We start from the raw sequence: 14,282 nt of genomic DNA, 5'->3' as shown, positions 1-14,282 counted from the left end.
GGAGGGGAGGGAGGTCAGATGAAGGTGTTTGTGGAATGGCTGGGTGCCATCGGAGGAGGAATGGCAGCGGGTGTGGGTGGTACGAGGGAAGGGAGGGGAGGGAGGGAAGGTGGAGGATCCATCAAGCTTCGCAAAAACCAACTTTGAACGGTGTTCTGCAGCCAATTTCCATCAGTTCAATACATCCACAAAAAGATGCACCCGCGGCATTGACAAGAGATTAAAAAAGAACTTATATAAAATTAAAGAAGACCAAGGCAAGAACAATAGCAGCAGTCCTGGTTGCTAAGGCGTCGTACAACATAACAAATGCAGACCAGTGCAAAGGGAAAAAATAGTATTAACCACAACAGTAAAATTTCACAGACTGCAGCAGCTGTCGTTGCCAGGGTACGGAAAGATGCTTTCCAGAACAACCCGCAGGGTATGTAGAAGGGACAATTTGGACAAAAATGGAAACAAGGCCGGGGAACTAGTGAGAAGAAGAAAATGGCAATAATAATACAAACAATGACTATGAAGGCATCTCGGCTAGGCGAACTGAGCGTGGAAGTAAAAACTCAGCAAAGATGGGAAAATGTGATGATGGATAAACACCATCTATATTGTCATTTATGACTTCGCATAATGCAGGAACCAGTGGGCGTCCTCTAAACAGTATCCAGTCAATATGCAAGTCCTGGGTTTGTCTGTCCCAGCAGAGACAAAGAGCTCTGAATACTAATTTTAGGAATTCTACCGCACCTTGTTTTTCCCCTGCATCACAGCAATCTTCCGTGTAAGATATCTAGAAATAATACGGCTACTTGAGAAGTGAAAATATTGGCAGGTGTAAACTGCAACAGAAATCAACCAGGTTACTGTTTATAATAAATTGATCTCGGAATATTCACCCACTGAAAAATAGGTGATGCAGAAAACCCATCATTGCACAGATAAAATGCATGCATAGTAGTGAGAGATGTTGCTTTTGGAAATATAACTAAATGTTCTATCTACAATATAATGATACAAATATATAAACTTCAAACAGCACATCCATTACAGCCCCTCCCTTTTATCTTTTCAATTTCTTAATTATAAGATAAGGAAATGCCAATTTTCTCTTGAAATAATCAGTTGAGCTGTTTGGCTTAGAAAAACTTAAGAAAATGAGTAAGTTTGGTTATATTTACTTATATTGTAGCAAGATTGCCTTTCATACTGAAGGGGATCTTTTTTCCCTTTGTTTAGCAAGTAAACCAAGACAGTATGACAACAACTATATTTTCTTCCTAAATATGGGACTGGAAAAGGAGGCATCTGAGCGAAGTAAAAGGGGTACCTTTAAATCCATGATATGTGTGTATCAGTGAAACATTTTTGCGCACACGAGCATTTGGCCAAGCATCTCTCATATCACCCACAACACCATGTTCCCTGTAATTAAAATCATATGGAATTATGTCAACCAACGTAGCAAGGGAGTCATCTAAAAAATAGGAAGGGCTGGACTAAAACATAAAAGACACATACTCAAGGAACTATAATCTTATTCGTGATTGGGGCTCTGTCTATACAAATATCAATCATAATAAAGTGGTTAGGTCCAATTTTCAACAGTGGCAATTAAGCATTTCGAAATTACACTAAGGCCCAATCAAACCCAAATACCACTCATCCCTAACCTGATCTGCGATTAGTATTATCTTGCTCACTGTGGAACGACTATGGGGTGAACACATTCACCAGGCCATTGTTCTCCATTTGCAAGAGCTGCCTTTGCATAGAAAAAACATGGACATATCACACATACGTTTAAGATTATGCATTTGATATGGGCTTGCAAAAAGAGATGGTTCTGCATATGTACTTTGTTAAAACGAATTTTAGCTAACGTCGCCAAACTTTGCCCCTGGTATGGTCAGTATATTTACTTTGTATCCTTCTTTTCGAGTAGAATACTGATGAACTTACTTAAGAGCAAAGTGTACTCACCATTCACAAGCAATTATTTCTTTGTGGAAAAACAGAGAAAATATGATATCTGTGACTTGGTAGTTGCAAGATTCAGGTCTACCATCAATTTTTGCCTCTTCGCTAACATGTTCATCGAAAGATTGAACACTGGGGACATCTCTTGACAATTTTGATGATCAGTGTTATGGGGTTTCCGAAATATATAATATGGTTATTTTTTATTCTCTCTACTTTAAAGTTGACTGTTTTCTTTAAGTCTAAGCTAATTATTGTGACTACTGGATTGTACGAATTATGTATTTTTATTAATTCTGTTGGAACATATGGGAACATGATTTTTAGAAGAAAAAAAAACACTTTCGGGATTTCTTAAATACTTGCGGATACTGAAATTTTGGAAATCAAACTTTTTAAAACGTGGCAACTTCATCATATATCAATAACCAAATGTATAGTAGTTTCTGACACCTAAACTCAAACTTTATTTCTGAAATTTGAATGCACAATATCTTTAACTACCTAGGTTACAAAAAAGGTTCAAATCCTTTAAAAATGTTGTTAATGGTACTTTTGCTATTTCTGAAAATATATCATAGATGATCATGCACAACATATACGTACAACAAACAGAATCGACACAAGATCCAATACAGCACAGCTATCCAATAAGATGTACTCGGCCTAATACATAATTTGAGATTTACTTTAACCATCGCTCAGACCAATAATATATACTGTGTGTCTTACAAAAAATATGCCGTCAAGTGCGTATTTGGAAGGAGTTTCCAGTGATATAATTTCTATAGCATACATCTAATATATTATTGATCTTATTGATTGTCAAAGTAAATCTTGGAACACGTATTAGGCCTTATATATCCGGATGGAGGAAGTACTCCAAAAGAACATCATGCCTATCACATCAGCACAATATGTAAAGCCATATCAGCGGTTTTATTACACGGGAGATCAGGTATTTTGAACTTTTATCTTACCAAAATGCTAGAAAGACTCTTCTAAGGAAATTGTAAAGGTAGTTATCACATACTCCCTCCGTCCCATAATATAAGAACGTTTTTGACACTAGAGTGTAGTGTCAAAAACGTTCTTATATTATGGGACGGAGGGAGTATTATTTTATATTAACATAAAAGGTAGGTTTTTACCTGACAACAATAAAACTGGAATAAGGAGTCGACATTTGTACGAATAATATTTCTATGTGAACTAGCCATGTTAATCTCAACAAAATTATCATCCTCCAACAAGTTATACCTAGATCTGCCGAGCAAAAAACGTCCCGTCATAGATTCCTTTTGTGTGTTGAAGCCCCCACAATAGATCACAGGCAAGTTGGGTGGCAAAGAAGCTATATGCTGCCACGTAAGCAAAGCACTTCGTCTACGAGCACGAGGGCTATCTTCATCAAGATTTGTATTTACAATCTGGAAACTGAACCCAGGTGGTTCTACTCTTTTGAGTTGAAACGTGTGTACATCATGTCAGTTAAGGCACAAATTTCTTCATGTTCCAATAAATTCCAGTCAAGAGACTAGGAGATGATAGAATAATATAATGACAAAAGTATCATGCAAAAGGATATTGCCCATGTAGCAATGCATGGTGCAGTTGCTCCCCATGAAATGCTTCCTGGCACTGATGGAGATTCTGATAACCAGAAGGTGCCACCTTCTGTAAGCTCCACCTTCATCAAATTCATGGTAGTTCAACTCATATACGAAAAGACATTATTCATTTCTAGCAGAATAGTATCATGTCAAGGAAAGAAAAACCTTCTCCTTTTCGTAGAATATTGTGCAATATTCATCAGTGGTGTCCTGTGAACCTTTTCTTGAAATGCCAAATTGCTCATAACCTGGATCAGTGCAACAGCTTGGTAATTCGGCCTCATACATCCTAGATTGCAGATAAACAGACAGCACAGCATTGTGCTTGAAAAAGAATAGGTAGCTCTCAGGCCTTTTAGTTAATAGCTAAATTTGGTTCATCTTGGTCAAAGAAAAATGTTTTTCCCTAAAGGCACAGGTAAAGTATATAAGCCCAACAGAAATGACAGACCACACTTTAAATAATTTTGTCCATTCTATCCCATGGTGATCAATCAAATAAAGAATATAAATATATTTGATAATCAGTGCTTCTCAGTTGTTTCATTTTAGGCCAATTGTATCAACAAAATATACACAGAGAACCATATAAGTTTTAGAAAGTGCAATATATACTTCATAAACTCATAGTCATGTAACGGCCACATGTGGCCCTAGGCTCTAACATAAAGGAAATAACACCAGCATTTATTTTTCTGAATCAGAATATAATTGGACTATTCTCGCGTGCGGTTGTAGAAAGGAGATAGAGATACTATCTTTATACTTCTCATATGCAGATAACAAGGGCCTGTTATGTAGTACAACACAAATGAAAAGGGGAGTATACAGATTTGATCCAAGAATTACTTGGAAGTATGCCTCAAGTAGTTTGACAGTGGCTAGCTTATACAAAGCAATCATTCGTAGACCATGAATCCTAGGGCTTAGGGGTGATTACGGCAAGATGAGGTGTCATGAAATTAATGATGACATTGCTAAGTTGTGTTGATAACAAAACACTGGCTACATCCCCTGTGGGTCTATAGCTTGAAGTTCCCCTGATGCCATAGCAGAATCAAGAGACCTACTGCGGATAAGTTCTCCATTCTGATATCCATCGATTTTACAATTGCAAAGGTTTTAGGAGGTACCTATCTACTTGTTGGTCAAGCAGACAGATTTATATATATGCTAGAATCCTGGGATATTATTTTTTTCCAAACAAAAGAAGGTGCGCAGAAATTTTTACTATACCACACTGTAAAAGGACAAGTATACTCTCAATTTTCCCAATATATTTCCTTTTTATTTTTAGCAATCAGCACGCAACAGCCAATCAAATGCAGCAGTGTAACTGGCCACAAGCTGTGGTGGCAGGAGTAAAGTAACCCAGCAACAGGGACAACAGTACTAGTTAGGAAAAACAAATTAGTTCCTATTCAGTTCAATGAATCTGGTCTAACGCTCGTTCCTTGTCCAGTTGTCTCTAATATACTCCTGTGACTGATGGTATTTGGGCCAGGGTGGTGGCACCGATGACCTCAGAGATCTCCACAAGTGCTCGTCGTCGCTCGCATGACCGTTCGTGGCAGATGACTTTGGAGGACAATGCCGAGGTGTGTCATAGCTCCTTCTCTGCTCCACCTGCACCGGCCAAGGTGCCTGCCGGGACGGCCCTCGTACTTGACCCCCCGACGCACTCGCTGCCGCTTTGGTCAGAGTCTTCCTCATGGTCGTCGCCTCGGAGCCAGGTGCTTGCTGCACCCCTGACGCCCGTGCACTGTTCCACCGACTGCCATCATGGTTGCATCTGCGTCGCAGGCGGACAGGCGGTTGTCGAAGTTGCCTACAACTCCGCGGCTAGTGGCAGCGCCTGGGTGTGCTGCTGTACATTCGTCGCCACCTTCCCCTGATCTGTTGGTGCCAAGTTCGCTGCAGGCCGTCGGTGCACGTAAAGCGTCGCCGCAGGTTCCTACGGTGACCACGCCAGCTGTGTCAGCCGGTGCGCTGGCAACGCTGCAAGGCGCTGCAGCGGCGTCGATGACTGCCAACGCCTGGTCGTCAAGACCATCACAGACGCATCGCGCCATCGCTGGGCGCGGCCTTGCTGGTTCCTCGGGGCACGAGCTCCCGAGGATTGTTCGGTGTCTTCAGCTGGGCGTGGCCTTGCCCATGGTGTCCGAGGTCACCCCTAATTGTGGGTGTGCACGTTGCACCACATACCACCTTCAGCCCACGGTGCTGCCGCGCTCAGCTGCCGCTACCAGGTCATCGTCACCTATGTTGGGACTGGGAGGACCGGCGATACTCCTGTTAGTAGCAGGAGTTGGCTGTTGGCCATCCTCTACTGCAGCTGTCTACGCCGAGGGGTACACTGCAGGTGGCAACTACCTCCTCACCGTTCAACGCGGAGGTTGCTGCGTTTGGTGGCATCCCCTACCTCACATCCATCCACCGTCACTTCAGTACTAGGATTCGAGAGAAGCCTGACCCCAACGACTTGCAGATGGGTCAAGCTATGCGCGCCGCCAAGCTTCGGGACATTGAGACTAATTCAGTTATGCTTTACAATAAGTTTTCGGTTCTTTACTTCTCAGAAGTTGAATTCAGAAAGCTTCGAGACTAGGGGTCTCCTTATGTAATAAGGCATGAGGTGGCTTCATCAATCAATGAGTTGTTGAACTCACAGATCGATAGGGCGCTGGTAATGTTACTGTTAGAGTACATAATGGGCCTAATGGGCCCGTTAGTCTTAGGGTTAATTAGAGATAAGGGACGCTTGCTTAGGGGTCAAGTAAGCTTTGCTTGGAAATCAAGTAAACCTCTCTATATAAAGAGAGGAGATGTATCAATCTAATCAAGCAAGAATTAAGAAGGAAATCCCTTCCCTCTTGTCCGGCCATGGGCAAAAAGGCCCCCGGCCGGCCCTCTCGCGCCCTCCTTCTAGCAGCGCCATAACAATTTGGTATCAGCTAGCTTTGGTTCGATCATGTCTTCACCGCCGCCAAGCCCGTCTCTTCCGCTACCGGTCACCTCGTCGCCTCCGGCGACCACCACGACCGTCGCCCCGCTCCTGCCCGCGCTGGGATCCTCCGTCACGCCCGCCCCCGCCTTCCTCACCCCGGAGGAGGTGCTCGGGGTGCTGCGGGACCTAACCCAGGCGGTCCAGGAGATCCACCTGTTATTGGCCGGGTCCTACGGGCCGCACCCAGCTGCACCACCCATCGCCGCCCCCGCGCCGCCGTGGCTGCCGTGGCAGCCGCCGCACCAGGCGGCGTTTGCCGCACTCGCCGGGCTGCTGCAGCTGCCATCCATCGCCACCACCGCCCAGCCCTGGCTGCAGTGGCAGCCGCCGCTCCTGGCGGCCTCCGCCGCGCCCGGCGCTCCGCCGCAGCAGCCGCTGTTGCTGCCCGGCGCGACACCGCTGCAGCTGCAGCAGCCACCGCCGGTCAGCTCCGCCGCCCAGTATGGGATGCCCTACGACGGGACTGCGACGACCTCGTTCCCATCAGCGCCGCCGCCATCCCAGGGCGTCCACATCCAGCAGATCAAGTCCCCGCCGTCGCCGTCACCGCTTCCGTCTTGGATCGCTACCCGCCACGTGTCGGCGGCGGTGAGGCTGCAGGCTGCTGCGCGCAGCCTCCTAGCGCGTCGGCGTGTGCGGGAGATGCGTGGTCTGCAGCTGCCGCTCCTCCAAGTTGCCCTTCGCTGCGCAAAGGACCTCACTCTCGTCCGCTGCATCGGGGATCTCGGGCATGCTGTTTTCCCTGCGGGCAGCGACCTCAAAATCTGCGACATCGGCGGTTGGGGGGGCACACCCCTCCTCGTCATTCTCCATCGCAAGGCCTCCGCTCTTCTCTGTGCGGTGCAGACCAACAGCCGTCCGGCGGGAAGAAGGCAGGGTGTCACTGACAGGAGCGCACCGCGTAGCACCACTGCAATCCGCCACCGGCCGCCGCGAGGGTGCCTCTGCTGGTCACTCTTGCGAGCACTTCCAGGTGGCCATACACATGCACTCCTTTTGTTCAGGTGGTGTCCATGGGATCCGGGTGGCTGTACACGTGCATGTCCGACGTGCGGATGGTGTCCACTTTTTGTTAAGGGGTCCAAAATAAAGCGTCCCAGTCCATTCATGTTGATAATAATGGGCTTGTTTTTAGGTGTTAGGTTTCTGTTGCGTCAAATCATGGTTATAAGTTGGTTAGGCTGCAGCTCGAGGACAAGCTCCATGTCCAGGTGGGGTGTAGTGTTAGAGTACATAATGGGCCTAATGGGCCCGTTAGCCTTAGGGTTAATTAGAGATAAGGGTCGCTTGCTTAGGGGTCAAGTAAGCCTTGCTTGGAAGTCAAGTAAACCTCTCTATATAAAGAGAGGAGATGTATCAATCAAATCAAGCAAGAATTAAGAAGGAAATCCCTTCCCTCTTGTCCGGCCGTGGGCAAAAAGACCCCCGGCCGGCCCTCTCGCGCCCTCCTTCTAGCAGCGCCGGGAAGGGATTTCCTTCTTAATTTTTGCTTGATTAGATTGATACATCTCCTCTCTTTATATAGAGAGGTTTACTTGACTTCCAAGCAAGGCTTACTTGACCCCTAAGCAAGCGACCCTTATCTCTAATTAACCCTAAGACTAACAGGCCCATTAGGCCCATTATGTACTCTAACAGTTACAAAAAACGGCCGTTGATACTCCCGTCGAGGATGATGGTCCTCATGGGCTCTCAATATTGTATATTCAAGACATGTGTGAGGACCTGAATCCTGAAGAGGAAAGGGTACTGGAAAATTATATGGATATTCCTCGTATTCCGGTAAAGGCCACTTAAGGCGCACTAGAAAGCAAAACGATATTTCTTTTGTGCAACTAGCACGCAAAACAAATTCAAAAACAGGTTTCACCACCAACGAGGGGAATTTTCTAGAATAGCAGAGGTCTTCATGTAAAAGACAAATTCTAACTGAGATTCCTAGAGGATAAAACTAGGACTCCATCGTTCTCATGGAGACTTGAGATACGAACTTCTCGACACATTTTTTGAGCTGCATATGTGGTGGTCTTGGTTATGCATGGTATTGTTTGCCTCCGAGAGGAAGGTCAGGTGGTATTTTGCCAGGTGTGAATTGTTAAGCTTCATGCACTAGCCAATGCAACCAAAAGTCTGAATTGATGGAAAGGGCTAGGCAGTTCACATATACACTTCAACACCACCTCTCACGTGTGACGCGGGAAGTCAACACGTGAATAGACTTGGAGGTATAGCTCAAGAGGCTTATACGTGGACATAGAGCTAGGCAGCAACAATTTTTGAATAAATCGCAAAAGCCAGGACTTGAACTCAAGACCTTAGGCCCTGATACCATGGTAAGCTTCATGCACTGGTCAACACAACCAAAAGTCCAAAATGATGGGAACGGCAATGCAATCCACATGTACACTTCAACACCCCCTCTCACGTGTAACGCAGGAAGTCAACATGTTAATAGACTTAGAGGTATGGCTCAAGAGGCCTATATGTGGACATGGATGCAGCAGCATGAATTTTTGGATAAATTGCGAAAGCCAGGACTTGAACTCAAGACCTTAGGCTCTGATACCATGTTAAGCTTCATGCACTAGCCAATGCAACCAAAAGTCCAAATTGATGGAAAGGGCTAGGCAATCCACATATACACTTCAAAAATGAATTTGTTTTTGAGGTCTGTCATCGTCTTCTTTGGGCTCAGCAGTGCGACAAACACTATTATGATGAAAATCTTCGTGAGCTCTTGCTTTATGTTGGAGAGTGGGCCTTATTGCGCCTACATTGACGGCCATCGGCATCTGTTCCAGGATATACTCGTGGCATGCTACAAACACTATTATGATGAAAATCTTCGTGAGCTCTTGCTTTATGTTGGGGAGTGGGCCTTGTTGCGCCTACATTGACGCTAGCGGCATCTGTTCCAGGATATACTCGTGGCATGATTGCTCCTAGGTTCTATGGACCGTACTAAGTCCTCGAACGCATTGGATTTGTGGCCTACAAATTGGATCTTATGGACGGGGCTCGAATTCATGATGTCTACCATGTTAGCTGGTTGAAGAAATTCCATGGATGCCACCTAGTGCTGCTCCCCCTCTACCTTTTATAGAAAAGGGTAAGGTAGCTCTTCATAGTCTTCGACGAGGCATGAGCCATGTTCTGATTCAGGGCAGGTTCATCAGAGGAAGAGACTTCCTAAGGAACCTTTGGCAGAGTTTAAAGCCCACTTCCCTGGTTTTCTTCTCGAGGACGAGCTGCTTAACGAGGAGAGGAATGATGTTAGGGCATCCCAATGGTCTTCATCAAACAGACTTCCCCAAATGTCCACGGACAGATCCGGACATCCAACCAGACGAACGCCATCCAATGCTATCCCTAAAATATTGCATATTTTTACTACCAAGCCATGAAACATTGCATATTTTCACATAGCAAAATACATTGATAGTTCATACAAATAAACCTAAATCTACTCATCCGCGTGTAAGGTGAGAATGATGACCCCTGCGTAGGACCGCTAACCTCGTCGATCGTTGGTGGATGGCGCGGGTCCACCTTTGCGGACACGTGTGCCGCTTTGGCATCATCGTCGTGTTGCCGCTCCTTGCCTTCGAGGTCCACGGAGAGGTCTTCATTGTCGCCGATGATGACCTCACCGTGATTGCGCTCGAACCCTACGGACGCTCTGCACTGACCCCATACCACGTGGTTCTCCGCAACAATCTCCAGGTCCACCATGGGCGCGGTCACGGCGACGACATCTGCAAGCTCTGCATCGAGTTGCTCCATGATGAGGGCCCAAACATGGGTGAACACTTCGTGTGTGATCCCCTCTGGTACTTCTGGTCTCGCGCTGCACCCTATCAGGACTACTGCCAGTTTCTGGTATCGTCAATGCACTCCAGGGCTTTTCCTCCTCATCCTCGCCCGGGCTCGAAGGAAGGCTAGCCACAATGCGGGCTGCGGGTCAGGCCTTGGCGGCCCACATCTCTGCCGAGAACTCCACGAGGTGCTCTGGCATGAGCTGCGTATACCACATTATCTTCGTCAGCACCATGGCGACGATGGATGGCGGATGATGAACTAGGGTGCTCCTTGTGGAGGCGAAGGGTTGGGAAGAATGGGAAGAATGGGCTCGAGATAGGGTACGGGGGTTGCCATCCAGCCTTCAATAGCCGGGGTAGGCTCCTCAGGCAACTTGTCGGCTACCCGTCCATGAATGCGGTAGGCAGAGCGGTGAAGCTTCAATGTGGTAGGCAAAGCGGGTCAAAGACTGCGGGAGACAGCTCAGATTTTGGGTGGGACCAGGGTGTCGAAGTTTGACATGGAGGACGCATGGATTCCACATGCCCCCCCCCCCCCAATTTGGGGCCAGACTGGGGGATTTCGGACGCCCGAACTGGTCCGACCCAATTTTGGTCGGCTGCATTGGAGACCTAAAAGCGTTCGGAATGTCTGGTCCAGGCATATAGGGGAGGTTTGGGCTTCCGCGTTGGAGATGCCTTGCGTGGGGGCAGTCCTATTTACTTCCATGCATGATTGATTTGCTGATGGAAAGAAGTCAATTCGTAGTAGGATATGATTCCTTTAGGAAGAGAAATAGATGTAGGACTTTCCATAATGTAAGGAGAGGTGGTCTGTATGGGAAACTCGATCAATCAATTATGTCAAGTCCTTTCCCCCAAGCTCTTTTTTTTAGAAACACGAGACTGAGCCAGCAGATCTTAAGATTGACGAAGTCTCCACAGGCACCTCGTAGTCAACGGGCACACGTCATACCACTAAGAGAATAGCGTCGGAAAGCCTAAATAATTCTAGGAAATATGCAAGCACCCGTGTCAAGTCTAGGACTTGAACCCGGGTGGGCTGGTTCCACCACAAGGAACCTAACCATCTAAGCTAGGCCTAGTTCGCCCCCAAGCTCTTCTCTTCCTCCACCGTTATCCCTCGACACAGGTAAGACGCCTACCCGGAGGACCTTCATCAACCCTCGGTCACCTCCAAGCCAAGGCTACGCCCTCCAATCCCAGGACTCTAACAAAAACTTTCTCCAATTACAAAATGACACGCATTTGGCTGCATGATTCGGGCAAAAAGATGTTGCTTTGGATAACTAGGATATTAGCAAATAGATGATAATACCAGGCAGCTTGAAAAATTCATTATTTATAATGAAGAATATTGATGAATTCAACAGAGCCGAAGAACATTTCCACTAGTTTGCAGCAAAGCCTAATGATATTTGAGACTACCCTCGATCGTACGCTCAAAGTACAACGGTCATCCATTATAAAGTAATAGCATGCAAGGACGATGAGAGCAAGCATTACCAGGCAGGCATTGCTGTAGGTAGTCCAGCTGGCACCTCAACCCTGCATATGAGACATGTTATTTCAAGCCTAGAACAAACTGAAGAAGAGGTTGAAACAAAATGGGGAAGGTAAGTCATGAAGTCAGAGAACAAACCAATGTGAGCAAGAAAATCATGACTCTGGAACTCTAAATACAGAGTGAAGATCCAACTATAGGAACCGAACTTTTTTTTTCGAGATTGAACCAAACAATTCATTAAAGCTCGTATAGGCTGTTGAAGCTAATCCAGACACTCTTTTTTCTCTTTTTGAAACAAGGAATCCAGACACTTTTATTTGCTACTAATAACAAACCTTCTCCGGACAGTAAGAGATCAAATTCCACGTGTAGTCCGTATGGATACTACTTAAATCTAACAACGGTATAAATCAAATGCACACCTCGATGAATGATTGAACCAACTCAATTACATGACACAAGAGAAGGGAACCATATTCTATAGCAGCCCCGCCCACCTTGCTGGGTGCAGAGGATGGTGGGGGAGTAACTGGTGATGACGCTGACGCAGATGTCGCGGCGCTTCTCCCAGCTGTTAGGGCTCTCGCCCGGTTGATTCCCCTCGTGCAGGTTCAGCGTCATCACCGTGATGGACAGGCTGGTCATCCCCTCTTCTCTCGCTTTCTCACTGTCGCCGCTACGGATTATTATGCAGCGGCTGCAGGTGCGCCACTGCAAGGAGGCCGGTGGTTGCTGGCGCCTGGCACACGCGCTCGTCGCAGGCAGCCTGCGAGAAGATCGCCCGCGATCTGGCGGGGTTGCTGAGGATTTGGGGAGAAACGGGGAGATCAGGGGAGTGCGTGTGCCCTTTCCTGTCTTTGAGCCTAGTATTACTGCTTTTTGTCGGTATAAAAATCGAAATATATATAGTCGTTTGAGCTTCGATCAGTCAACCGGAGTCCGTAAAATTGCGCAGTATGTTCGTTTTAGAGAAAACTTTTGTTTTTGCCACTCTAGTTTTTGACTATTTTGCTTATGCCACTCTAAATTTTAACATTTCATTTTTGTCACTTTTAACTTTTGAACATGTATCACAAATGCCATTCTGTTACACTTCCGTGAGTTGACCGTCTGTTCTACCCAGTTGACCAGAAAAAAACCTGTCAGTATTTGCAAAATTGACATAAGTTGCCCCTACTTACTTGTGGGGCCACTTTGGAAGTGACCCAGCCCCTAACACACACTCGTCCTAGTTAACCGAACCGCACCACAGACCCGGATCCAACCACTCTGGCCACCGCACCGTGACCTCCAGTCGTCGTCCCCGCGCGCCACCGCAGCCAGCTACCTTCAGCCGGATGCACAGCGCTCCGACTGTGCCGCAACTGCCGCCTGGTCACGCGCGAGGCCTGGCCGCCGCCTATGCTCCTCGTGAAGGATCCCGCCTGTCGAGGCGTGCCTCCTCGCGCTCCTCCACTCTCCTCGTCGATCACCTATGCGGCAGGGGTGCCCCTTTGTGGTTCGGCATGGGGACGATCGTGTTGCACAAAGAGCAGAAGCAACAGGGACGGCGTGACGATGGACAACTCGTTTTTTACCCAGGTTTAGGCCGCTTTGCAGCGCAAAACCCTACTCCTGCTTTGGTGGATTGATCTGGAGGTGGATGAAGGCTCGACGTGCTCTAGCCCGAAAGGGTGCCTTGGGAAGAGCGACGTGAGCTTACAAGTGCAGGGGTCGAAGTGTTCGAACCCTTTGCTAGGTTGTCTCGGGCCTCCTTTTATAGGTTAAGGGGTGACCACAGTGGCAAAACAGTCATTTGGGTGTGATTAGATAGCTAACAGTGTTGTCACACCTACTCTGGCAGTTAGGACAAAGTGCATTGAATGCACTGCTAGATGTTGTGTCGAGGGCGAATCCCGGCAAGCCTGTTGCGCCGCTTATCTGCCTCTTCTTATCAGCTTAACACGCCTTCTGGACGGGTGTCAATAAAGCTAATTGCTACGTCTTCAGCTTGCGTTGGTTTTCCTTGAAGAGGAAAGGGTGATGCAGCAAACTAGCGTAAGTATTTTCCTCAATTTTTAAGAACCAAGGTATCAATCCAGTAGGAGGCTAATATGATAAGATAAATATGTTTGGTATTTTTATGATATAGATTGGAAAAAAGTAAAGATGCAAATAAAAGTATATGGTAAACTTATATGATAAAAGATAGACCCGGGGGCCACAGATTTCACTAGTGGTTTCTCTCAAGATAGCATAAGTATTACGGTGGATGAACAAATTACTGTCGAGCAATTGATAGAAAAGCGAATAATTATGAGATTATCTAGGCATGATCATGTATATAGGCATCACGTCCGTGACAAGTAGACTGACTCCTGCCT

At 46.6% G+C, this 14,282-nt stretch overlaps 1 protein-coding gene across 1 annotated transcript; it reads right to left on the bottom strand.

The window, feature by feature from the left end:
* Nucleotides 1–319: 319 nt before the first annotated feature.
* On the bottom strand, nt 320–12,779 carry LOC119331282. The gene is made up of 7 exons (XM_037604458.1): nt 12,417–12,779; nt 11,919–11,960; nt 3,753–3,835; nt 3,563–3,664; nt 3,235–3,449; nt 1,325–1,419; nt 320–756 (listed from the first exon to the last, which is right to left on the bottom strand). The coding sequence occupies exons 1-7, from the start codon at nt 12,562–12,564 to the stop codon at nt 515–517; spliced, it is 927 nt and encodes a 308-aa protein (XP_037460355.1). The 5' UTR covers nt 12,565–12,779; the 3' UTR covers nt 320–514.
* Between the last annotated feature and the right edge of the window lie 1,503 nt (nt 12,780–14,282).

The sequence above is a fragment of the Triticum dicoccoides genome, chromosome 1B (assembly GCF_002162155.2).
Source record: "Triticum dicoccoides isolate Atlit2015 ecotype Zavitan chromosome 1B, WEW_v2.0, whole genome shotgun sequence".
Classification (NCBI taxonomy): domain Eukaryota; kingdom Viridiplantae; phylum Streptophyta; class Magnoliopsida; order Poales; family Poaceae; genus Triticum; species Triticum dicoccoides.
Note: the sequence above shows the minus strand (reverse complement) of the source record. Positions and strands in the feature narration are given on the sequence as shown.